Source organism: Puma concolor, chromosome B1 (genome assembly GCF_028749965.1).
Source record: "Puma concolor isolate L17-30 chromosome B1, mPumCon1.1.hap2, whole genome shotgun sequence".
NCBI lineage: Eukaryota > Metazoa > Chordata > Mammalia > Carnivora > Felidae > Puma > Puma concolor.
The window spans coordinates 17,138,347-17,162,882 of record NC_141670.1 but is presented as its reverse complement, the minus strand read 5'-3'; the positions used below and the strand labels follow the sequence as shown (position 1 = coordinate 17,162,882).

At 44.6% G+C, this 24,536-nt stretch overlaps 2 protein-coding genes and 1 pseudogene across 3 annotated transcripts in view; 1 reads left to right on the top strand and 2 right to left on the bottom strand.

The window, feature by feature from the left end:
* The window catches only part of KLKB1 (kallikrein B1), a 36,118-nt gene extending 34,646 nt beyond the window's left edge, over positions 1 to 1,472 (bottom strand). The window contains exon 1 of the mRNA XM_086703259.1: positions 1,364 to 1,472. The gene's annotated coding sequence lies outside the window, so the exon portion shown is untranslated. The remainder of the gene's footprint in view (positions 1 to 1,363) is intronic.
* CYP4V2 (cytochrome P450 family 4 subfamily V member 2) lies at positions 99 to 23,818 on the bottom strand. 2 transcript variants are annotated; one of them, XR_015249969.1, is made up of 12 exons: positions 23,160 to 23,818; positions 17,861 to 17,973; positions 15,617 to 15,702; positions 14,638 to 14,828; positions 14,165 to 14,234; positions 12,446 to 12,572; positions 10,834 to 11,019; positions 8,387 to 8,489; positions 3,899 to 4,033; positions 3,622 to 3,801; positions 1,364 to 2,180; positions 99 to 363 (listed from the first exon to the last, which is right to left on the bottom strand). XR_015249969.1 is itself a non-coding variant. In XM_025933023.2 (11 exons), the coding sequence occupies exons 1-11, from the start codon at positions 23,371 to 23,373 to the stop codon at positions 2,008 to 2,010; spliced, it is 1,578 nt and encodes a 525-aa protein (XP_025788808.1). In that variant the 5' UTR covers positions 23,374 to 23,818; the 3' UTR covers positions 99 to 2,007. The 2 variants fall into 2 exon arrangements, 1 of the variants encoding a protein (XP_025788808.1); XM_025933023.2 differs by having other exon boundaries at positions 99 to 2,180.
* LOC112869823 (protein SET-like) lies at positions 4,522 to 5,281 on the top strand (annotated as a pseudogene).
* Positions 23,819 to 24,536: the final 718 nt, after the last annotated feature.

The window sequence follows — 24,536 nt, the reverse complement described above, 5'->3', positions numbered from 1 at the left end:
TATTACTCATTACCAATCAGTCACCCGCTAATGTGTCCTTTAAAGCTATCTACATTCCAAGAGAACATCAATTCTCAGAATAAAATATAGCACCCATAATTAAAATGTAATTTATTTTTCTTGAGATACCTCTTTCAAGCAGCAGTTAGACGAGTAATAGGGTCATAGATACTTGATTATTCTCTTATTTAAAAAAATCAGCATCTGCATTTTGATATACAGTCCATTCTCCCTCTAACATGGTTATGAGAATTTTCAATTAAAACACAAATAACAAATTATTCTGGAGCTACATGAAGATCTCAGGCCAAAAGGTAACATTAAGCAACGTTTTGCTTTAATTTCACATCCAGGGCAGGGCCACTGAAAGAGAGAGAGAGAGAGAGAGAGAGAGAGAGAGAGAGAGAGAGAGAAAGGAAGAGAAAAAGAGAAAGAAGCAAGTTTTCAATCTAAATGCATACAATTGAGAAATAATACTAATTTCCATGAATAAAACTTTGATTATCCATAGTCATCTGGAAATAAGATTTTGTACATATATCCACTTTCTAGTTAACAAAGTTAAGCATATGCTATGAACCTTTTTCAACTGTATCATATACTTCCTTGACTTTTTCTCATCAACTAAGCCACTGGGTTGTCCACACTGGGGTTCCCTGGGATAGTAAAGTGGGTAGAGCTGCTGACCCTGCCCTAAATGACTCAGCCTGAAGCGCTTGCAAATGGCTTTGGTTTGCAACCTCTCCCTGGGACAGCCATTGAAGAAGAGAAATTCCATCCTCTTACTCTGTTGCTTCTATCTGCTATTGCCTTGGGAAAACTGAAGCAACAATGATACTATGTTCATTAAAAGTCACTTTTTAAAGGCACTGACTGAGGGGATACAGATATTGCCTACGGAATTAGAACTCAGAGAATGTCAGTTATCAGCTGGGTAGGTATGTTCTGGAGGACTGAATTTACTGGAAGTCTAACCCCAAACTAAGTGAGATATTCCTGAGTTACTAAATACAGATGGGTGGCTTCTCTTTCCCTTTAATGATGGAAGAGCTCAAGAAGAAATATCCCAAAATCGGAGGCAGAAAAAGCTGTGTTCTAAGGACACATCTAGCCACAGACCTGACTTCCATCAAATAAGAGCATAACACAGCGCAGTTTATCACGGTGGGAATGGAGAGATGCACAGACCTCCGTTTCCAGCCCTGTCACCCACCAGCGGCGTGACTCTGGGCAGAAACTTACCTTCTCACTGATTTCAGACACTTCGAATAAAAGGGAGTATAACTAGTTAAGTTCTCAGGTCCTCCCAGCCCCAAAAGCCATTACTCAAACCTCTGAGGCACTGTGGGGGATTGGAAATTACCGAGAGGAGTCTTTCCCAACTGTGTATGATATATAAGGCTAGTTGTGATGCTATGGATAATGAAGTCACGGCTATCGGCACCTGGTCAAAAGGGAAACAGGAACAGAACTCATGAGTTAACTTAAAAATTATCAAGTCCAGGCAATATAATCTGAAAAGTGCCATAATAATTCTTCTTCTCATATTTGATGTCACTCATATAATTTTAAAACTTGAGTTTCTTAGGTCTAAGTACTTAATTACCCACCCTTTTCAAATTAAATGCATATGTATACATGCATATACATGTTCCCCAGTCAGTAAGAATACCTTTAAAAAATTCTGGAATCTCAATTAAATTATATTCTTTCGGTGTGCCAATTGCATTGAATTGGCCTGTGGATCCCTCTGCTGAGAAACCTATCATATGTTTACTTGGGTGTTGTCACTGGTTAACTCTACTTTGGGGATCGAGACCGGGGCTAAGACCTATGGTCGTGATGCAAATATAAAAACTCTTTGGGGAGCCTGATCCCAACAGAAGTGGGGACAAGAAAAAAATAGGTCTAGGGACTCAGAGTATTGAACCCAGATCTAGAAATCGTAAATCCAGTTCCCTTCAAGAAAGACCGTTCACGTGACAAGGGCACAGCCCAGAACTATGGTTAGGACGCATCTCCGTTTCTCCTCGTCAGCTTGATCCAGATGCCACTCGTTGGACGAAGAATCAGCTCTCCCGCCAGACCAAGTTCTTCTCTTTTCTGGTTGGATTCTACCCAAAAATGTCTCAGGATGCAGGAGAGAACGACCTTTTCTTCCATTGTGGCAAATTTTTGACCTTCAAGTTAATGAAAATGGCATTACTTTAAATATACATAGATCTCAAAGGTGAGAAATCACTGGTCCTATTAGAGGAAGCAAGCAATTTTATATTTTCACAATAAGGAGAAGCAGAGTTACTTGATGTCTTGGCTAAAAATGAAGATTCTTAAGCCCCCTTCCCCGCCCCTACCCAGTGCAGCCCAATAGCTGGGGTGGGGCACGTATCTGTATTTTAGCAGTAATCCCAGATGAATTCTAGGGTCATTGAAGCATGAGAATCACTACTGTAGATGGCTTATTGGGCCTTTAATTTAATTTACTACAGAGTCACCAAATAGGCTTCAGATTCATCCATTTAAATCTGACCTCATTTTACTAACACCTGCATTTACATCCTCATAAAATGCTAGAGATCCTAAAGCCAAAGTGTGTATAATGCATGGTGATGTGCATCCATTTTGTTTAAGTACTTCAGCTGGCCATATGGTAAACATTCTTTGCTTCTGTTTTGCCAAATGCGATTCTTAAAAGCAACAAACGTAGACATTAGGTTAAATAAAACTGCTACAAATACATTTTCTACCATATAAAATACATTCAACATGGACCCCAAATCTACAGTATTTTAAAACTCTACCATGAAACTGATTGTGCTGTATGTTATGAACTGAATTCTGTCCCGGTAAATTTGTATGTTGAAGCCCTACCCTACCCTGTACCTCAGAATGTGACTGTGTTTGCAGACAGAGTATTTACAGAGCCTAATTAACTTAAAATGAGCTCATATGGATAGACCCTAATCCAATCTGACTAATGTTTTCATACAAAGAAGAGATCAGGATACGACACACACAGGAAAGACCGGGAAGATACAGGAAGATACGGGAGAAGACGACCATCTATAAGCCAAGGTTTAGAATGATCTCTGAAGAAACCAACCTTGTTGATATCTCAATTTCAGACTTGCAGCCTCCAGAATATGAGAAAATGAATATCTGTTGTTGAAGCCACCCAGTTGGGAGTATTTTGTTATGGTGGCCCTAGCAAACTATTCTACTTTATGACAATCTTTTTCGAGACAATAATGTAGAGTGAAGTGGAAGAAAAAAGAAACCAATTTTTAAGAGACCGTAGCCTAGGAGACATCACATCTCAAAGAAATTATTGTGAGGGGACGCCTGGGTGGCTCAGTCGGTTGAGCGTCCGACTTCAGCTCGGGTCACGATCTCGCAGTTTGTGGGTTCGAGCCCCATGTTGGACTCTGTGCTGACAGCTCAGAGCCTGGAGCCTGCTTCGGATTCTGTGTCTCCCTCTCTGCCCCTCCCCCACTTGCGTGTGTGTTCTCTCTCTCAAAAATAAATAAACGTTAAAAAATTTAAAAAAGGAAAAGAAAGTATTCTGAGAAACCCACTACCACGTGGGCTGGAAAGATCAAACCAATTCTGATGGATACAAACCTATACAGTTTCTGGGTCCAGCAGAGAAAGGCACATATGCGAATGGGTGGCGTCCTTTCAAATTCTCGGGAAAGAACCGTTCCGGCTGGAATTCCTCAGGATTTGGGAAGTATCTTGGATCTCTATGCAGTGCATAGGGAACGATGATTGCTTGAGCGCCTTTCACAATTTTGTAACCCGCTGTCAAGAAGTAGACAATATGCCATTAGAATGGAGCAAGACAGATGTTAAAAAAAAAATTCCATCTTCCCTATTATTCTAATCATAGAGTTCTTACCAACTTCACAATCTTCAGTAAGATTGCGGGCAAATAAGGGGACAGAAGGAAAAAGGCGGAGGCTCTCCTTAATGACACATTCCAGGTATCTAAGTTTCTTCAGGTCTTCTACGGTAGCAGGACGGTCAGACTTCCCTGATCAAAGTAAATACACGAGATGACCATGAAAGAACCATATGGGCTTGGGGAACGGGACATCAACAAGGAATTAATCCAAGCACCGGATGTTAAATACCTACAGCCAAAGTAGGATTTCTAATATTATACATAATCAAAATAAAATTAGACAATGTGTTAAGTGAAAGAAACAAGACACAAAAGGCCACGTACCGAATGATTGAATTTATAGGAAGGGCTCAGAACAGGTATATCCACAGAGACAGAGAGGCTGACAGAGACAGGGGCTGGAGGAAGAGGGAATGGGATGTGGCTGATTGATGGTACAGGGTTTCCTTTTGGGGTGCTGAACATGCTTTGGAATTAGAGTAAAAGTGGTGCAACACTGTGAATGTACGAACTCATCTCCTTTAAAATGGTTAATTTTGAGTTCTCAGAGCTTCCAGATGTGCATCTTCTCTTGAGCCAGATTCTTGGACTTTCCCCACAGCATGGCCCCTAATCGCCTTTTGCTCCTGTGTCCAACAAAGAAACTAAGATGGTCTTGCCTTCCGGCCAGAAGAGACATCAACCTCCCTGGACTTACCAAAGGAAGAATGAGAACAGCAAGGAGCAGCTGGAATGAAATCAGTACAGATGGGACTTAAGGAACAAGCCAGTGGAGAGATTTTGAAAGTAGAACAGAAATATAACAAACGCCACTGAGCATGTTTTCAAAGCAAGCTGGAAATGATTGCCAAGATCCCAAATTCTGGGGTAACAACAGTTGGGGTAACAGCCACCCACAGATCTGTATTCCTTGGAGAGGAAGACAAAGAGGCACTGCATTATCTGACCAGAGTTGAAGTGACAGATTTGGAAGATATTAAATCAGGTTATGGAACAGATGTTCACTTTGATAAAAACCCTTCCTTCAAAAACAAAGTTCTCTCCAAAGAATTTCATCTAGATGAGAGCGTGATCCATCTTCAAAATCGACTGAAATCAAATGGGAATCGGAAAGGACTGGATAAAACATTCACGTCAAATGCAAAATAAAGCCATAGGAAGAGGGAGCATGAGGAACCAGGGAGCTTCTTTCTCTGGCTTACTGGCCATCTTGATGGAGGTACAGATGAGTTAGGAAGGGACGTCTAAGATGATGTTTGGTAAAACCCATCGCAATACTACTTGGTTCCTGCCATGGATGATGGAGAAGGGGGTGGTGGTGGTGGTGGTGGTGGTGGTGGTGGTGGAGGACGAGGAGAACACACTAATGGAGAATAGAATGAGGATGATGGATTCCAATCTCCTGTCTTAATTTTCTCCAGCCCCCTTGTACTCAGCCATGCTGTTCTTGAAGTCTCTTTCTCCTCCTTTACACAATGATTCTCAACTTATTGGGATGGGGGGCGGGGGGCAATACCTTGAGCATAATACAGTAGGAAGAGAAACTCTTACCATTTTCTGTTCTTAATTCATTCTTAACTTTTTCTGTCTCAACCAAAACTTCATATAAACAACACATGGGGAAAAAAGAAAAACCTTCAGCTGTCTTAGCTCTGCTGGAAGCTGGTGGGTGCCCGGTCCCCACGTGGGAGTGCCTAGAATTCTAGCTCTTTTCCTCCTTTTCCTCAGTACTGGGCTCAGAGATTACTTTGTGTCTCTACGTGATTATGGACACAGTTAGCATTTACCAGAATGTATCTGGTTACTTTCTCTTGGTTTTAATTTAAAAAAAAAAAAAATGCATTTCTAGATCAGGGAAGGGTGGGTTTCACATGTTTGGGTCGGTGAAGTGGGCATCTTGACAACATGGCTTCTCCTTCAGCCATGTTTAATTGTGATGTTTAATGGAAATCTTTATAGTTTAACATGACACTTTAGAAATAAAATTCTCTCCTAGTGCCTTGAGCCCTACCGCTCCATGGGAGACTCGGTGAGCCTGTAAGACCGTATTTGGGATTGACATTCTCTATTGTAATTTTGTTCCTGTTTATTTTTAAATTTTCTTTTTGTTTCACTGGAGGGAAAAGATGATGCTTGACTTTAAACATGAACAGGGCACAAGTGGCTTTGTTACAATAAAACTAAATACACACCGATAAATGGTTAATTTTATGTGTAACAAGAGGAATTTATACCTGCAACTCAATACCCAAAGATGAGTTGCTCATGAAATTTTAGAAGTAATACTGGGGATAGAAGAAAAAGTGAGGGACAATCAGTAGAAAACATGAGAAGTGGCCAAATAAGCCATCTACTAATAATGATGCTTTAATCACGTGAGATCAACAGCAAAAAGTACAACAGCAACGAGCTGGACATCGCAGAGGTTACGAAACGTGAACATGTTCCAAAAACACTTGTGAGCTTCTGAAAAACCAAGTTTACTCACCACAGGCAATATGAGAGAATTAAAATCAATACAGAAAAAAAATAAATAAAATGACGATAGAAACAGAGCCAAAAAGTTAAGATTGCCTCCAGTCTACAAAATAAAGTCTTCCTTCTTGAGATGTCTAGGCCTCACACAATCCGAACTCAAAACTACTTGTCCAACCTCATCTCTCAATACATTGTACCACATGTGTTAAATTCTAGCTGCCCCTCACGATTCACTACTGTCCTCCAAACTTTTCCATTTTTGTGCCATTGTCCATCTGGTTCTCCTCTTTCTAGAATGTCTTCCCTCTCCTGTTTTTTCCTTCCCCACTTCTCTTCTCTATGAAGAGACACCATTTTGTTAGCCGGTCGACCCAATCTTTCATTTTCTCCTTCCAGCTATGGGAGCCACGTGATGTGTGATTCAACAAAGGATAAAGTTGATGGCACAATGCATAGCCTCTGTGTGGTCGGCTGGTAATGGCTCCTATATATGTCAGGTGCTAATCCTTGGAACCTGTAAATATTACCTTGTTTGGGGAAAAGGTACCTTTACAGATCTGATTCAGTTAATGATATAAAAACAGGGAGATTATTCTGGATTATTCATCTGGGCTCCGAATGCCATCACAAATGTCTTTATAGGAGAGGATGAGAGAGATTACACAGACACACAGACACAGACAGACACACACACACACACACACACACACACACACACACACACACAGAGTGAAGAGAAGGGGGTGTGAAATAGAAGCTGAGATTTGAGTGATGTGGCCATAAACCAAGGGATAGGCTGGTGGCCACCAGAAGTGGGAAGGAACAGATTCTCTCCTAGAGCTTCCAGGAGGAGTACAACCCCACCGACACATTGACTTCGGCTCAGCAATACTGATCTTGGATTTCTCGTGTTCATAACTGTGAAAAAAATAAATTTCTGTTGTTTTAAGCCACCCAGCTTGTAGAGTGTATTACAGAAGGCACAGGAAACTAATACATCCTTCATCCCCTCCTCCCCTTCCTTTTCGTCTTGAAGATACACACGAGACCTCCAACAACAATCAAGGGCACAAAAGCCAAGATGGTGAAGAACAGAGAGAAAAAAAGAGCAAGACTGAGATTCTGTGACATCCCTATTGACCTCAGCCTAGGACTCCTCACCTGTTGATTGCTGGTTGTGTAATAGAAATAATGACCTCGGAACTGGAGAGTGTGATGCTAAGTGAAATAAGTCCTATAGAGAAAGAGAGATACCATATGTTTTCACTCTTATGTGGATCCTGAGAAACTTAACAGAAGTCCATGGGGGAGGGGAAGAAAACAAAAAGGTTAGAGAGGGAGGGAACCAAAGCATAAGAGACTCTTATAAACTGAGAACAAACTGAGGGTTGATGGGGGGGGTGAGAGGGGGGGGGAGGGGGATGGGTATTGAGGAGGGCTCCTTTTGGAATGAGCACTGGGTGTTGTATGGAAACCAGTTTGACAATAAATTTCATATTAAAAAAAATAAAAAATAATAAATTAAAAAAAAAAGAAAGGATGGCCTCTCCGCTTCACCCAACTTTCCTCTCATTTGTGGCCATATGCAATCCTATGGGAAACAGCTCTCCTGGATTCCCTCTCACTAACATCACCTGCTCCCCACTGCTCCCAAATATCACCTTTTTCTTATCACCCAAGTGCACAGCCAGGTCTCCATATTTTATGGACAATAGCTGCTTCATCTAGTAAGCAGTGAGGTCCTTGGAGACAGTAGCATTTATCTATGCACCCCCAGTGTCTAGCCTAGGGCAGTCACACGCCAGGTGGTTGGCCAATGCCTGTAAGTGAACAGGGGAGGCCTTGCAAAGGAGACAGTACTGGAAGGGATCCCATAAGGGAGGCTTCCTGCTTATTACACTGACTTTACAACAGGTCCTACAGCACATCCTGAATGAGCATGAATGGCGTCTGTTTCGGCGGACGTGGGACCCACAGAGCCGCTAATGTTGGGGCCAAACATACCAAACACTTCCTCCAGTTCACTGTCCACGTGTTTCTGGACTTCTGGGTAAGAACCCAATAGATATAAGGACCAGTTTATTGCTGCTGCAGTCGTGTCATGGCCCTACAAAGGTGAGAAGAAACATGGCTTAAAGAGCAGAGCTATATAGAGAAGATCGGACTGGATGACTCCATTTTGAATTGGATCTGACAGTTGCAATCTGACTCCAGAACATAACAAATTAATCCCATACAGCATCTCACCTTGGTGACAAACAAACCTATAAAACAATCCCTTCCTGCGTAGACGGACACTTGACCATGACATGGAGCTGTCTACTTGGTAAGAAGTGGCTCAGCTGTGCTGATAAGGGGGCGGGCGGGCGTTCCAAGGAACGGGGTAGGCCAGACAGTTTTGAAGTGGGGGGCGGGGGGAGGAAGTCCGGCTTTTCTGAGCCAACTTGCCAGAACTGTACTTCTCCACTTCCCCTATTTGCAAGGTAGGCTTTACCCATTGAGTATGGGTATGTACCCAGGGAGTACATATGCAGTTCTGAGTAATTCTCCAGAGCAAGAAGTTGATTAACAGCTTCATTTAATTTTGCCAAGTTCTAGGCAAAACACTAAGCACTAACTAGGTGCAGAAACTAACATGACTGTTCTTCCCCAGAGCTTCATGAAATACTTGGTACTATAATTCACATTTTAGAGATCAAATACCAAGACAGAGCTTCCCATTTTGTTTTATCTGCTACCCAGAGCGAAACTAAGCATGGAATTCACAGGAGCGTGCTGCTGGGAGGGGGTAGGGGTAAAAACCTTCATATGTAATGACTGGCTCCCAGGCAGTTAAAGGCATGGCCCCAAGAGCCTGCATCCACGTTATGGAGGATGTCACGTTAGGTCACGACGTGATAGTTTGTGGTATGCCTATTTGATGCAAAGGAGAAAAAAGAAAATGTAGAATTTCAGACTGTTAAAACTGGAAGAAAGAGATCATCAGGCTGGTTGTCTCCACGAAGGTGAGAGGGATGTTTGCATGCCCTACACACGTATGTATGTGTACGTGTAGGTGCATGCATGACAATGCATGTGTGTGCACTTGTATGCATGTGTGTGCACTTGTATGCATGTGTGTGCGCTTATATGCATGTACGTGTGTGTGCGCATGTGTGTGCATACAGGGTGGAGATGTGAGAAGGTCTCTCCACTTCAACATCAAATAATAATAGCCAAGATCTACGGTATGCTTCCTGGGCACAATTGTTGGTACACCTGAAAACAGCATTCATCTAATCCGTGAGGCCCGTGCTCGAACAATGAGGACACCGAGGCCCAGAAAGGCTCGATGAGGCGCCCAAGGTTACACCTCTAGGACAGCTTATGGCGGGGGATCTGGCCCCAGAGCCTACATGCTTAACACCTCTCCACTTTTCAGCTCCGTGGGTGTCCATTTTCCACATAAAATTTCTCTCCGGTAAAGCGCTCTGCTTAAAAAAAGAAGTTTAAAAATCACTGCCCTAGCCCATCTCTCTGTCGTACACATAGGAAAGCGATGACAGAGATCGGGGATGATTGGAAGCATCTCACAGGGCCAGTGAGCACAGAGCCGGGAGGAGAGCTCAAGCCTACAGACGCTTAACGCGACCCGCTTTCAGCTACAGGACACAGACCGACCTCCCTCGGGAGGAAAGGACGGATGTGCTCTAGCATTGCATCTAGACGGCCCCGGGGGGTGCAGCTAACACACCCGTGAGCATGTGCTGAGCCATCGGAAATGGTGGATGCCTTTTGCTCACCTCCGCTTCCAACATATTACCACGCGGTGCTTAAAAAAAACCATTTCTTTATCTCTATCTGGCAATCCACATATATTGAGAGACTCACCCCTTGTGATATTTAATACAGTTAGAATTCTCTTTGTAAAAAACTGCATCTTTTATTATTACTATTATTACGGGAAGACTGGAAGATCTTTTTTTTGAGAATCTCAAACTGGTTAAATTGTCCATGGGGCGGCTCTTGTTCTCTTTCTAAGGTAGGGCAGCTCAGGGCAGTAGCTAAGGACTCATTGGCAGAGGCAGGAAGCAAACGGGCTTCTTTCAAAGGACGTAGTGAACAAACAGACTAGTGGGTTTCACAGACTAAAAAGAACACAGCAATTGCTGGCCGCTCTTCTTCTTGGAAAAGTCTGACAGACCTTAGATTTTCTTGAGGGGAAAAAAAAAATGTGTCTCTGCCGTACCCACCATGACTCAAAGGTTTTCCTGAACACGGAAGTTGACCTGATACTTAATCAGGTTCTTAAATTGTGTAAATTTTAATGCTAGCCTGATGACCCTTCCTTAGCTCTATGAAGCTACTTAAAAATTTCATTATACTTTTAAAAAATAATGTTATAGATTCTAAAAAAAAATAGCTGGAATTTATTTAATGATAGCTGAAAATAACATGATGATATACAATACCTCAAACATGAAAGTGTCCACTTCTTCTCGAACCTCTTCGTGACTTAGCTTGTTCCCTTCATCATCAGTCACATTTAAAAGCAAGTCAAGAAAAGCCCTGCGTTTATTCTTGGAGGGGGAAGAGTCCTTGTCACCACTTCTATGTTCTTCATCTCTCTTCAGTTCCTTGGCCCGTTCAGAGATGACCTGTGATTTAAACCATCATATGCTTTGATTTGGAATTTGTTATAATCTAACAATACACTCTCCTGTGCAAATATCCCAGTTTCTTTAACTTATTTTTTCTAAACCTTTCCTATCCTTGCTATCTCAATCACAACTTAGGCTCTTGTAAAAATATAGTCAAGCTGCCTGTTAACATTTTATGGCATTCTTTGATAAGACTTGTAAACATGAATTTAATTGTCAGACAGTTTCAGAATTTTCAAGTGCCGTTTTTACAGACTTTCCAGTGGGGTGTAACGGTCTACTAGATGGTACCCTAGAGTTCTCCTACAGCCTGGTTGATTGCCCTATATGCATCTTTAACACAGACTGGCATCCTATAACCAAAACAACATCATGATCGCTTTGTAATTTTTGAATTGGAAATAGGAACATCCAGTTAATTTTAATCTTTTCTAAGTTAAAATGATACTAGAAAGGCCCTTTGCCTTTGAAAACTACTGTCTAATATGAACATCTTCCAGAAGACCCTCATAATACTTGTCTCTATGTTCTTTTAACATAGCACCTTGTTTGTTAATAAATATTCATAGCTCATACCTCATTTTGCCATTTTAATAAACTCCCTTACTAAACTAACCTACTTTAGAGTAGGGAACATACGTGTCTTACTCATTACTATATCTCTAACTCTTGGCAAAGTTTTAGCACTTAGCAACTGCTTAATTAATATTTACTAAAGCACGCCCGGGTAGCTCAGTCAGTTAAGCATCCAACTTCAGCTCAGGTCACGATCTCATACTCCGTGAGTTCGAGACCCGCGTCAGGCTCTATGCTGACAGCTCGGAGCCTGGAGCCTGCTTCGGATTCTGTGTCTCCCTCTCTCTCTGCCCCTCCCCTGTTCCTGTTCTGTCTCTCTCTGTCTCAAAAATAAATAAAAACATTAAAAAAAATTACTAAATACATTGAAATGTAGTCAGGTTGCCTACTTTTTTCCATTATTCAATTCAAATTTTATGAGACTCAGGCTTCATGGTCCTACACTGAGGATATTAACAAAAGCACACAAATCTTGGACTTAAAAAAGTCCTATGGGGTGCCTGGGTGGCTCATTCGGTTAAGGATCTGACTTTGCCTCAGATCATGGTCTCACGGCTCATGGGTTCGAGCCCCGCATCAGGCTCTGTGCTGAGTGCTCAGAGCCTGGAGCCTGCTTCAGATTCTGTGACTCCCTCTCTCTCTGCCCCTCCCCCTCTCATGCTCTGTTTGTATCTCTCTCAAAAATAAATATTAAAACAAAATTTTTTTAAGTCCTAGAAATGGATAGTAGCAATGGTTGCATAGCAATTTGAATGTACTTAAAGCCCCCCAAATTGGACATTGAAAACGGCTCTAAGGGCAAATTTTTATATTATACCACACTAAAAAAAATGAATTGAGGACTTACCTTATTGGTAAAATTATGTAGGATCTTTAGGTTCCTTTTGTGTTCCCATCCTTCTTTACACATAAGAAACAAAAAGTCAAGCCAGAGCCACGGCATCCTCATTCTTCGAGATATCAAATCACTCATCCTGTAAATGGGATAAAAATACGGTAGCCGATACACCGGAAATGTCTCTTTCCTCAGCACCTATTCAATGCCTGCTCTTAACGAGGGAAATATACGGGAATGAGGAGGACTTATCCGAAAGGCTACTAACAGCCCTGTGCTTCATGCTCAACAATGAATGCACGGGCTTTTACACGTCCAGTGAAGCTTAACATTTTAATGGTTTCATTAGCAGAAGGAAGCATTTGTTATAACACATCCGGACTAGACGGGCACCTGAGGCCTGCTTCTCCTTCTCCAGAAAGAGTTCCTGACCTCCCAAGGCCGCTGTGGCTCTGGGATCACCCACTGGGATGAAATCTGCCGCTGTGGCTCTGGGATCACCCACTGGGATGAAATCTGCCAGTTTTTAATATCCACTCATTTGCTTAATCACGCCTCCAGAGTGACAGAAAAGCAACTGGTCGTCCCCTTCTGCAGAGAAGTGCTCGCTGAATACCCATGTGTCACACAGCTGTCCCGAGTGCCTCCCTTGTCATGTCCGGCAAGAGAGCAGCCAGACCTCTAGCGTGATCTCCTCCTTCGAGACGGGCTTAGACACCAATTCTTTAGAGAGGCTCTTGCCGACCACTCACCCGTAGGACGTAGCCCTCTTTCCCTCTCTAATGTCAACTTGATCGTTTCTTTCTAAGCAATTACTAGAATTTATGTTTACGTTCATCTGTTTCACTGTGTGTGTCCCTGCTTTCTTCCTATTTGTGTGAGGCGATACAACTAGTCAGGACTAGTGCAGTGGATGGCAGGTTATAGACGCTCCGTATGCATTTATTAAAATAAGATAAAATGAGCAGTGAACTTCAAGATAGGATGTGTCAGATCAAATCCTGGCCCTGACTCTTAATAGCTGAATAACTGCCAGCCAGTTTCAAGGTAAAAATTGATGATTTCCATGAAAAAATAATACATACTCAGCAGAAAATATGGGAAAGGAGAATGAACAGCCACAAAAACAAAACACAGTCAGAAAAAGAGACGCACGCACGCAAACAGTAATAACCGCGACTGATATTTTGGTATAGTGCCTTCCAGTGTTTTCTTCCTATAAATCATGTTTTTCAAATGTTTACTCATTGATTTTGAGAGAGGGAGAGAGAGAGAGGGAGAGAGACAGAATCCCGAGCAGGCTCTGCTCTGTCAGTGCAGAGCCTGATGCAGGGCTCGAACTCACAAACCGTGAGATCATGACCTGAGCGGAAATCAAGAGTCAGACGCTTAACTGACTGAGCCACCCAGGTGCCCCTCCTTCTATAAATAATTCTTTATACCTGGTGGTTATCATACCAAAAATCTGGTTTTGCCTTTAGCACTTAGTGTCATAATGTAATCCCTCAACATATTATAAAATAATCGTTTTAACTTACGGCATCATCTGGGTGTGCTATCATTTACAAAACCGTTCGTCTACGGCTCAAATACATGCTTAAACGACTGGGTTAATTTCAGTATAAAGTTTCCTTTTGAAACAATGAAAAAGACACTCACAAATTATCAGCAATCCTTTTCAAAGCCCTAATCAAGAACCATTTTAAAGACAATCCGAAGGACTTCATTTACCTATAAATTGCACGGACGTACTCGGAATCATCATTACTTTGAGCGCCAATGTTCTTCCCCATGGCTGTTTCTGTAAAATAGAGGCAAGAAGCAACCATTCAATTCCATCACCTATCCTGCGTTCATTTTCCAGCGACCACCCCTTAAAAAGAAGACGTAGGTCCTGCTCGGTTCTTGTAGGTTTTGAAATTGTTCTCTCCCCCTTTTCTCTTGTACCTTCTATTCCCTGTTCGTGCTGCTGCTGCTTCCTTCCCTCTGACCTTCCTGGCATGTGGGCTCTGTGACAATCCTGCCCAAAGCCTTAGCAGGGGCTGCTGCTTCTCAGGCTGCTTCTCAGGCTGAGCAACGGGACCATCCTGAACAATCCAGGAGCCTTTCCAATCCCCGCCTTGGCCTTCCCTATGGAATGTTAGTTTCTGTGTGGGCCAGTCTACGCTACACCGTACCTTTAGAAACAAATCATTGAGACTTACCACAAATTATATCTAAGGCACAAAGAGTGATGTAAAAAAAGCAGTTAAAGGCTTCTTGGTTAACATGTTTTTCAAGCTTATTAACCAATACGTTTGCTTGTTCATTCATGACATCTAAGAAATCTTCCAGAATTGTAAAATGGAAAGTGGGTGTTAACAATTTTCTCCTAGATCGCCACTTGTTTCCAGTACTAGAAATACAATACATGGTTACAAATAAAAGAGGAGAAACAGAGTGTAAATTTAGCCAGTTCAACAAAATTCTCCCGAAACAGCTTAACCTATAGGTTCTCACGTGCTTTGGTCAGAATGACAAAGACTCATATATAGTCACAGAATGTGGGTATTTCAGATCTTTTTCTAAATTGGGTCGTATTTAAAGGAGCCCTCATAAAACTCGACAAAGGGAAGAATTTGTCTCAATTTCTGAGTTTCTAAGTTAGAATATTTTGTCTCCCCTCGATTACTACCTCAGTCCTCAGATGATCCCGATGGTCTGTGATTCTCCTTTGATCTCTATTCTCTTCGGATTCTTCACAGACCCACAGGGGTCCCGCCTCTCTCTTGGTAGGCCCTCTCCCAGAGGATGGAGTCCTGTTTTTGGACGCCAGCCCCAGGACTGAGGTTTTTGTGCTCTCTATGCTTGGCTGGGGCTGACTGCCCTTTTCACTGGATCTTCAAGATTTGCCTGTTCCAAACGCTCCTTTCCTTTACTCCATTCACACACCAGGACCTGAGTCTTCTCAGGACACTGGTCATCACCATTACCGAGTACCATGGCTACAGGTTACCATACACGCTGGACTCCTGTCCGTCAGAGCCCAGTGTTCTCCAGTCCTTTCCTTCCAGCTCCTCCCCAGCTTCCTGGTAGCACGGTCTCGGGATGGGAAGATGACTTTGTGCCAATTCCTGACATCACAAGTTACCAACAGAAGTAACTGATTCTACGAGACGGCTTTACAAAGTGACGACGACGTACCTGGTAAGGAGTCCCAGGCCAAGCCATGGTTCTAGGAACTTGTACACACAGGATTTGTCAATTTGACTTGAACTACTTAAAATTACCTTGGAAAGAGGGAAAAAAAATTGAGAGATATATAGATATCAAAATAATTTCAATTATAAGAGTACAGGACCACCTTTTAAAAAAATTTAGCATCTTATCTTTCTTTTTCTTGATGTGTATTTATTTTTTGAGAAAGAGAGAAAGCGTGCATACACACACACACACACACACACACACACACACACACACAGAAAAGCAGGGGAGAGGCAGAAAGAGAGGGAGACAGAGGATCTGAAGTGGGCTCTGTGCTGACAGCAGAGAGCCTGATTCGGGACTCGAACTCATGAAGCATGAGATCATGAACTGAGCCGAAGCCAAATGCTTCACCGAGCCATCCAGGTGCCCAGAACACTACTTTTTAAATTTTTTTTTTTCAACGTTTTTTATTTATTTTTGGGACAGAGAGAGACAGAGCATGAACGGGGGAGGGGCAGAGAGAGAGGGAGACACAGAATCGGAAACAGGCTCCAGGCTCCGAGCCATCGGCCCAGAGCCTGACGCAGGGCTCGAACTCACGGACCGCGAGATCGTGACCTGGCTGAAGTCGGACGCTTAACCGACTGCGCCACCCAGGTGCCCCTGGAACACTACTTTTTAAAGTAATGTCTCGTAACTACTATTTCTCTGCGATTCATTTTTATTCCTGTGCCTCTAAAAAAGTCAAGTAGAGTGTTGAACATCCAAGTGTCATTCGGTCTTGGGGACCAAATGGAGTTGAGAGAAAGGAAAATGTCCAAGACGATACCCTGGCTCCTACCATGAACTAGGAACCAAGAGGAGTCATTGACTCTGGGTAGGGGGACGGGGGAGAGGAGCTAGGCGAATCCAAGGATGACCATGTCTAGGAAGATAAAAGTCACAAGTTCATTTGTGGGCATGTTGACTTGGAGACATTCAAGTCGCTATGGTCTGAAAGCAGGTAGGTGAGATGCTCAGGATAGGACTTGAACTAGAAGTGCATATTTGAGTGTCCCCAGCATGTAGGCAACACTGAAGGCCCTGAGTATGATTAGACCCCCCCGGAATCCAAGTGAGGTAGAAAGAATGAGCATTTAGGTCTGAGCACAAAGTGCTGCCTGGGCTCCTTGTCCTAGTCCTGCATTCTGGATAGATCTCCACCCACACATGTCAAACCTGCTCACACCAAGTCAGCCATGGCTGAAATCCTATGCCTGTCTCCTCATTATCTACTCGGAACCAGGCTGCTACAGTGCAGTACAAGAGGAAGCACACGTTTTCACGGCAACAAGAAAGACACATGCCGGCGCCATCGCCTAGGAAATTCTGTTTTTCATTTTGTTCCAGGCAAAGAACCCCTGCTTACCCCATTTTTACTCCCTGACCCAAATCCTTTGCTCATCAAACCACAAGATAGTCTCCCCAGAGTCATAATGGTAAGTAAAACGTATTCTTTGGGAGTATACTCCCAATTTCAACAGCACGGATTAATGATATCTGCCCTATCAATATCAGATGAGCATTCTTTTTTAAGAGAATTAACTTGGAGTAATACATTTGTAATGGATAGGAGACTCAGAGCATCTTGAGAGAAGCACTCATACTTTATTAGTCCTATATTTTTAGACTGAGAAAACAATGTCTGGCAGGTAACATGTGCTCACCTCGTGGAATAACCTATTTGTGGCTCTATAAAACTGTATCCTTGTGTAGACTTTTCAAAAAAGGAGAATGTATTAGACCTGATATCAGATATGCACAGACATCTAGAGGCTACTACCCACCCCCCCATATTTACACTATATCTGGAAAGCATTAAATGGCACCCACATAGCCAAAAATATTTAGTGAAATGCTCAATATACTAAATTCAGTGGCTCAGTAGGTTGAGCTCACTCAGTAGGTTGTGCTCAGTACGTTGAGCATCCGACTTCGGTTCAGGTCATGAGCACATGGTTCGTGAGTTCAAGACCCGCGTCGGGCTCTGTGCTGATGGCTCAGAGCCTGGAGCCGGCTTCGGATTCTGTGTCTCCTTCTTCCTCTGCTCCTCCTCCACTTGTGCTCTGTCTCTCAAAAATAAATACATGTTAAAAAAAAATTTGTTTTACTGTAAGAACATTTTTGCTATCTTTATTTGGACGAGACTCTCACACCATCGAATATACAGTGGAAAAGTGATCCTATTTCCCACACACTCACCTCCACGTTTTCTGCATTATAAATGGCCAAGAGTGGTACTGGTCCAAGCCAGAGTTTCAGCACTGGAAAATGCCGATATTCTTCTGTGTAACAAATTAGCTGCTGAAAAAATTCTGGGAGGAGAGATTTAATTTTAAGTGAGTTTCTTATTGTGCCTTTTGGGTTGTTTACTTTGGGCAAGTCATTTAATATTTGCCAAGTCTCTCACATCTTCGAGGTCCACCACACTGTCCCTGTTAAAGGCTATAATGACTGAATTGTGAGGGTAATTTAATTATGAGTAAGATAATGTACAAGAACCGTGTACCTCCAAAGGACCCGATCCCTACTCTCAGGGAGCTGCTAACTATGGGAGATGGTCACTTCTGTAATACCAGACAAAACAAAATGGTTGCTAAGATAGAAGTTTAGGTCTGAGGAGTTACTGGTCCTCATGGACAGGACTGAAAAAAAAAAATCATGAAGGAGATGGTATTCGAGCATTAAAACATGAGTTGTATTTTTATAGGCAGAAAAGGGGAAGTAGGAGTCGAGAGAGAATGTCAACCAAGCAACAGAAACAGCAGAGCAGAAGCATGAAACTCTGGAAATTCCCTGTAGGTGCAGCCACCACATTAGACGGGGTGATATCATCGGGAGAGGAGATTGGAGCACTGGAGGGTTTGATTTGCTTTTATACACTCATTGGCAGTTTCTGATGAGGATTGGCAAGACTGGAATCGTATTTTAGGACAGTAACACCAGTGTGTGTGAGATCTGTGAATCACCTGAGTATATTGGGGCCACAGGAAGCCGCTGGGGGTGGGGAAAAGGCTGGAGTTCGATGCAGCCAGGGTTAGGGGCATTGGCTGCGCTTTCTGGCTGGCGTTTGCATCAGGTTTGGGGAAATGGTGACCATCAATCCCAACTCCAGCATCAAAGTAGTGTGGAAAACTCGGGAGTCAACACTTTCCGTGTTGAAATCCACGAAGCCCCTGTCTGGGGAATGCAGCACGGCCTCAGGAGAGATCAAGCCATTGCAAAATTCTCAGTGAAGAAATGCCATGTCGATGAGTGCCATCTGGGTAGAAACAAACGACAGCAGGTGACCGAAGAATTGAGACACAGGGTCCAGGCCTCAGAGAAAAACCTGGCAAAGGTGAGGCATGTTTTCAGAACACAAGTCAAACTAGATGAGGTTAAGGGAGGATAGGAGTCCCAGCTGGCCAAGTGATTACATGTTAGGAAATGGACCAGAAGCCTCCTTCCACTGCTGGGAAAATCCAGCTAGGGAGGGGTGAGGAGAGTCAGGCTAGCGGGTAGGCAGATGTGGACGCAGGGCTTCTCCTGGGCAAAGGGAATGCCTGATTGACAACAGCAAGGCTAATTTCAACCTCACTGTGAGGCTACTAATAAGGTACTTAAGGTACTTTGACAGAGTTGTTTTGACATGGGAATTTGGGCACCAGGGACAAATTGATATGGCATAAAAAACAAACTATTCAACTTTTCAGCACTTTTTCAGTGTCAATAACGTGCGCAGGCTCGGCCCATCCCTGCTCTTCATCCATCATTAAGCTTCACCCAATCCCAGGCTTCACCCAATCCCAGGTCAGGTTGTGCACAGTGCAGTAGGACAGGAGCTCACAGATGTCCACTCCATGTAATACTAAATACATAGTAATGACTTTTTTTTTTTTTTTTTAATTTTTTTTTTCAACGTTTATTTATTTTTGGGACAGAGAGAGACAGAGCATGAACGGGCGAGGGGCAGAGAGAGAGGGAGACACAGAATCGGAAACAGGCTCCAGGCTCTGAGCCATCAGCCCAGAGCCCGACGCGGGGCTCGAACTCACAGACCGCGAGATCGTGACCTGGCTGAAGTCGGACGCTTAACCGACTGCGCCACCCAGGCGCCCCAGTAATGACTTTTTTAAGTGTTTGCAGGTTTCAGCACATCGAAACCTAGTAATAATTATCCTAAAAGAGCTAACATCCATTATGTCCTATTCCTTTACAGCAGCAAGTTATTCTTTTTTTTTTAATTTTTTTTTAATGTTTTTATTTATTTTTGAGACAGAGAGAGACAGAGCATGAACGGGGGAGAGGCAGAGAGAGAGGGAGACAGAATCTGGAACAGGCTCCAGGCTCTGAGCGGTCAGCACAGAGCCCGACGCGGGGCTCGAACTCACGGACCGCGAGATCGTGACCTGAGCCGAAGTCGGACGCTTAACCGACTGAGCCACGCAGGCGCCCCTACAGCAGCAAGTTATTCTATGTCTGAGCTAGAGTTAGCGTTTTTGATGCACTGTCTTTTACACCTCACCATAGTTAAATGAAAGGCATGATTACTGTCACAATTGATGAAACTTGCCCACTATCACAGAGAGTACATGATGGAACCTGGCTTTGTACTTAAGGCGGTAAGACACTACAGGGCTCCATCTTGACCATTACGCCATATTGCTTTCAAATGTCGCCTGGTCTAAATGGTTGTCAAAATTGCTACGAGAAGAGCTGGGTCAAGTCAACGGTGTCAGAATGCCATGTCTCACGATAACTTCCTGCCTTGTGTGACCTGATAGAGGAGACAGGGAAATCTGAGCCTGTGGTTGGAAGGTAACAGGTCCGATATCAGAGAACAGTTAGGGCAGGCAGGTGTTGACATAATGGACTAAAAAAGCAAGAAATTGGTTTGAAACGCCAATGGAAAGTCAAGGGCAGAACTCCAGGTGAGATTATTGAGGCTGGAGTTTGAACAGTGGCCACAAAATCAGAAGCACAGCCTCCTGCCTAAGAGACAAGGTCAATGAGAACAAGCAACATATCTTGGACTATTCTGACACCAGCCACTTTGTTTAGCCCAATGTTGGACTCCAGGGAGGGCCCCGTGTTTGACTGACAGTTAAGGAACTTACTCTAACCGAGCTCCAGACAGCGATCTGGAAATAGCATGCATTGAATTTAATCCTTAAAATAACTGTCATACAATTAACTTACAAGTTAAGGGTAAAAACTCTAACTTAGAAAATTTTAATATTGGCTTTACACATCTTGGTACTTCTGTGTTGGGTACATTTACACTTATAAATGCCGTATCTTCTTATTGGATTGACCCCTTTATTATCATGAATACGCTGTTGGTCTTTTATTTCAGTCATCGTTTTAAACTCTATTTTGTCTGGTGTAAGGGTAGCTTCCCAGTTTTCTTTCGGTTTCCATTTGCGTGGAACATCGTTTTCCAACCCTTCGCTTTCAGTCTGTGTGTGTCCTTATGTCTGAAGCGAGTCTCTTGTAAGCAGCATAAAAACGGGTCTTGTTTTCCTATCCATGCAGCCACACTATGTGCTCTTATTGGAGGATTCAGTCCATTTACAGTTCAAGAAATTGTCGATACTGCCATTTTGTTCGATGTCTTCTGGCCGTTGCTGGAGTTCTCCTCTTGCTCTTTCCCCTTTAGAGAGTTTCAAACAACTCCTCAAATTAAAACAGCTCGGTTGCAACGCCGGAAACGGAGCAAAGCTTTGCCTGATGCCAAAACCCAGTACTTGTGGATGGATTAAAAAGCCCCTTCGTCAAAGCCAGTGTGTTGTCACTCTTTTCACTTAGAAAGTAACTCCAGGGAGACTTGCTTTAAATATTCCAATCGACTCACAAGTTTATTTTGAAACAGGTCTCATTCGCTAGAGATTTCAATGTTTAGAATAAACTCCCAAAAGAATATGATGCCCTATATATCGACACAGTGACTCTTCTTTTTTTTTTTTTTTTTAATTTTTTTTTCAACGTTTATTTATTTTTGGGACAGAGACAGAGCATGAACGGGGGAGAGGCAGAGAGAGAGAGGGAGACACAGAATCAGAAATAGGCTCCAGGCTCCGAGCCATCGGCCATCAGCCATCAGCCCAGAGCCCGACGTGGGGCTCGAACTCACAGACCGCGAGATCGTGACCTGAGCCGAAGTCGGACGCCCAACCGACTGCGCCACCCAGGCGCCCCAACACACAGTGACTCTTTAATGCTATGAAGTCTCAGGGTAGAAGGAGAGGTTAGCTCTGCTCTTAGTTTCCACCTAGATGATTTCTACAAACACGATTCCCAGACATCGAGATGCGGTATTGGATAACTTGTAACATTAGTCACGTTGATGTTTAATTGGTGAAAGGTTAACTTGGATTTCTTCTGCCAGGGAACATTTTCGATATTTTGGTAAACACCCCCCAGGTCACTCCCGCCCCATGAGGCCTTATCTATTTCCGTGAGGATGCAATGATAGCATGAGGGTTAGGGGTGGGGGGAGGGGAGGGCTAGAAAAGAAATAATACTTCAAGTTTTGGAGTTAATGTTCAACTTGTAAAACTGCTATTTACAATTAATCTGAGGCGAAACTGGATTGTGGTCCTAGGCTCATTTTAGAACCTGTCATTTGGGGCAAATCTTTTGAACCCTGGGTATCCCCATTTGCACACCCATGAAAACGGAGTGCTAAGATCTAATTCACTGTCTCTGATGGGAGACTGTAAAACCACGTGCTTCTGAGAACTTTCTCACTCACAGTGATTTTTCCCCTCATCCATGAAACCTAACAAAAACAAGAAACAAACACAAAAAACAAAAACAATGCACTGTTTCATAAATAAGTCTTTTAAAACCTGGTGTGTTAAGTTCGCCAGACGGCCCTGCCCTCCTAGTTCACTGTTATCACCTAACCTCCTTAAAAGAACTCAAATAAGAAGGTCAAGAAGGCTAGAAAGTTGTGGTCAAATGTTGTGATGCGGGGAGGGAGGGAAGCCTCAGATGAAATCTCTAGTCCCTGATTTTCGGAGGGCAGTGGGTGGGTGGAGGATGATGGGACTGTTTTCAGGTGCATTCCCCGCTCCAGGGAAGTTTCTGCTCTTAGGCTTTAACAGCCAAGAAAGCAGACAGGCAGTGTTTACAGATAGGAACAGCTCCCAAGCGGGAAAAGAAGAGAAGAGTTAGAAGGACAGCTTACACATACTGCGTTCCAGCCTATACATAAAGAAAAACTTGATGTGAAACAGAGGCAGGAGCAATTTTATCAGGGGTCGTAAGGGCAAACCGGATAGAACTGGGAACCCGCTCTCCAGCAGGGGACAGATTCTTGTTTCTCCAAAGCGGCCCTCAAGTCGTGGTGCTCTAGGCTGATGAGAAGGGGGGCTGGCGGGGAGCAGGTGCGGACCCGGCTGAGCCCGGGGCGGGTAGGGGGGAGGTGGGGGGGCGGGGAAGCTCCTGCACCCTGGGCCTTCCTGCTGGCGGGTCCGCGCAGGCTAGGAAGCCCACCGGCCCCCGCGTCTCTTACCTTTCCCCTCTGGCTTCATCATCAGCGCGTGTCCCACCAAGGGGTAGCAGCCGGGCAACGTGGGGAGGCCCCTCATCTGCTGCCATTGCCGCGCGCACCTCGCCACCATCTGCAGGAGGCTCAGGAGAAGAGTGGCTCCCGCCACGGAGACGGCGCCCAGCGCGCCCCAGATCAGCAGCTTCTGCCCCAGGCCCACCAGCCACAGCGCCAGCATCGCGCCGGCGGGCCGCTCCGCACTGGGACGGAGACTGGCAGGACGGCGGGGCGAGGTGCTGGGCCAACTCCCGGAGTTCAAGTGCGCCGGCCCTGGGAGGAGTTCCGGGACTCCGGGAGCCCCCGAGCCGCGGCCGCGAGGATGCCAGCGCCCTCCCCCAAGAGGAAAGAGGTGGCGCCCGGGCCGCCCGCTTCTTCCTCCTCCGGCAGGAGACAGGCCCGGCCTCCCTACGGCGGGGACCCGGAGACCGGGGCTTCTCCCTGCGGCGGCCGCCCTGGGCCTCGGGACTAGGCTGGAGCCTCCCAGGCTCCCCAAACAGCAGCAGCCGGGTTGTTACTGCGCTGGGCACAAACCTACGCCATGCACTCCGGCCTCCGTGTTTGGTCCAGCGGAAACTGACAGAGGGGAACACAGCTCCTAGCTGCTATGGGGTGTTGCTGAATGTAAGTGAAGGCACTTGAGTGGGGAGGAGAAGAATGGGGGTGGAATTTGAGGCAGCTGCATGTGGCCAGGGCGGGGCAGGGCTTTGGGCTTAAGGTTCCCGCTGGTCACGCACCGGAGAACCGCAACTACAGAGAACCGGCTATTTGAACATTGAAATAAAGAGGCTTTTGGTTTGAAAGTCAGCCTTTGGGGCTTATTTTTTTCCTGGCTGGGTCCCTGACCTCATGCTTCCTCGCGCAGCGGGCAGGGTTCTACCCTTTGGGGCCTGGCTGCTTGCCTGCCTGCCTGCCTGCCTGCCTGCAGGGCTGCACCCCCGGCTTCTCCATCACGCAGAGCGGCCTTCCGCTTTGATCTTGGGGCAGCTTCAGGGGCAACATCCTTGGGAGCAGCGGTTTCCAGTTTGCATCCGGTGGCCCACTGGGACTAGGGAAAGCTGAGTAAGGTTGCTGTGATGCAAATATTTTCCACAATATCCTCGGGACCGTGAAAAGTCAGCAGCCAGAAGAACAAGTGAGAGGCGAAGGTCAAGGCCTTGGAAAGACGCGGAGTAAGAGAAGCTGGGAAAGGTAGGGGGGAGTGGGGCGGTTGGTAAGGGGATGGCAGTTGTAGTGAGCTCTTCAAGAGGGAATGAAGGCACTGAGCCTGCAGAAGGAAAAGCAGTGACTGGGAGGCTGGAATTCTGCCCAAGGACTAACCTCCCTAACTACCAGTTCCCCTCT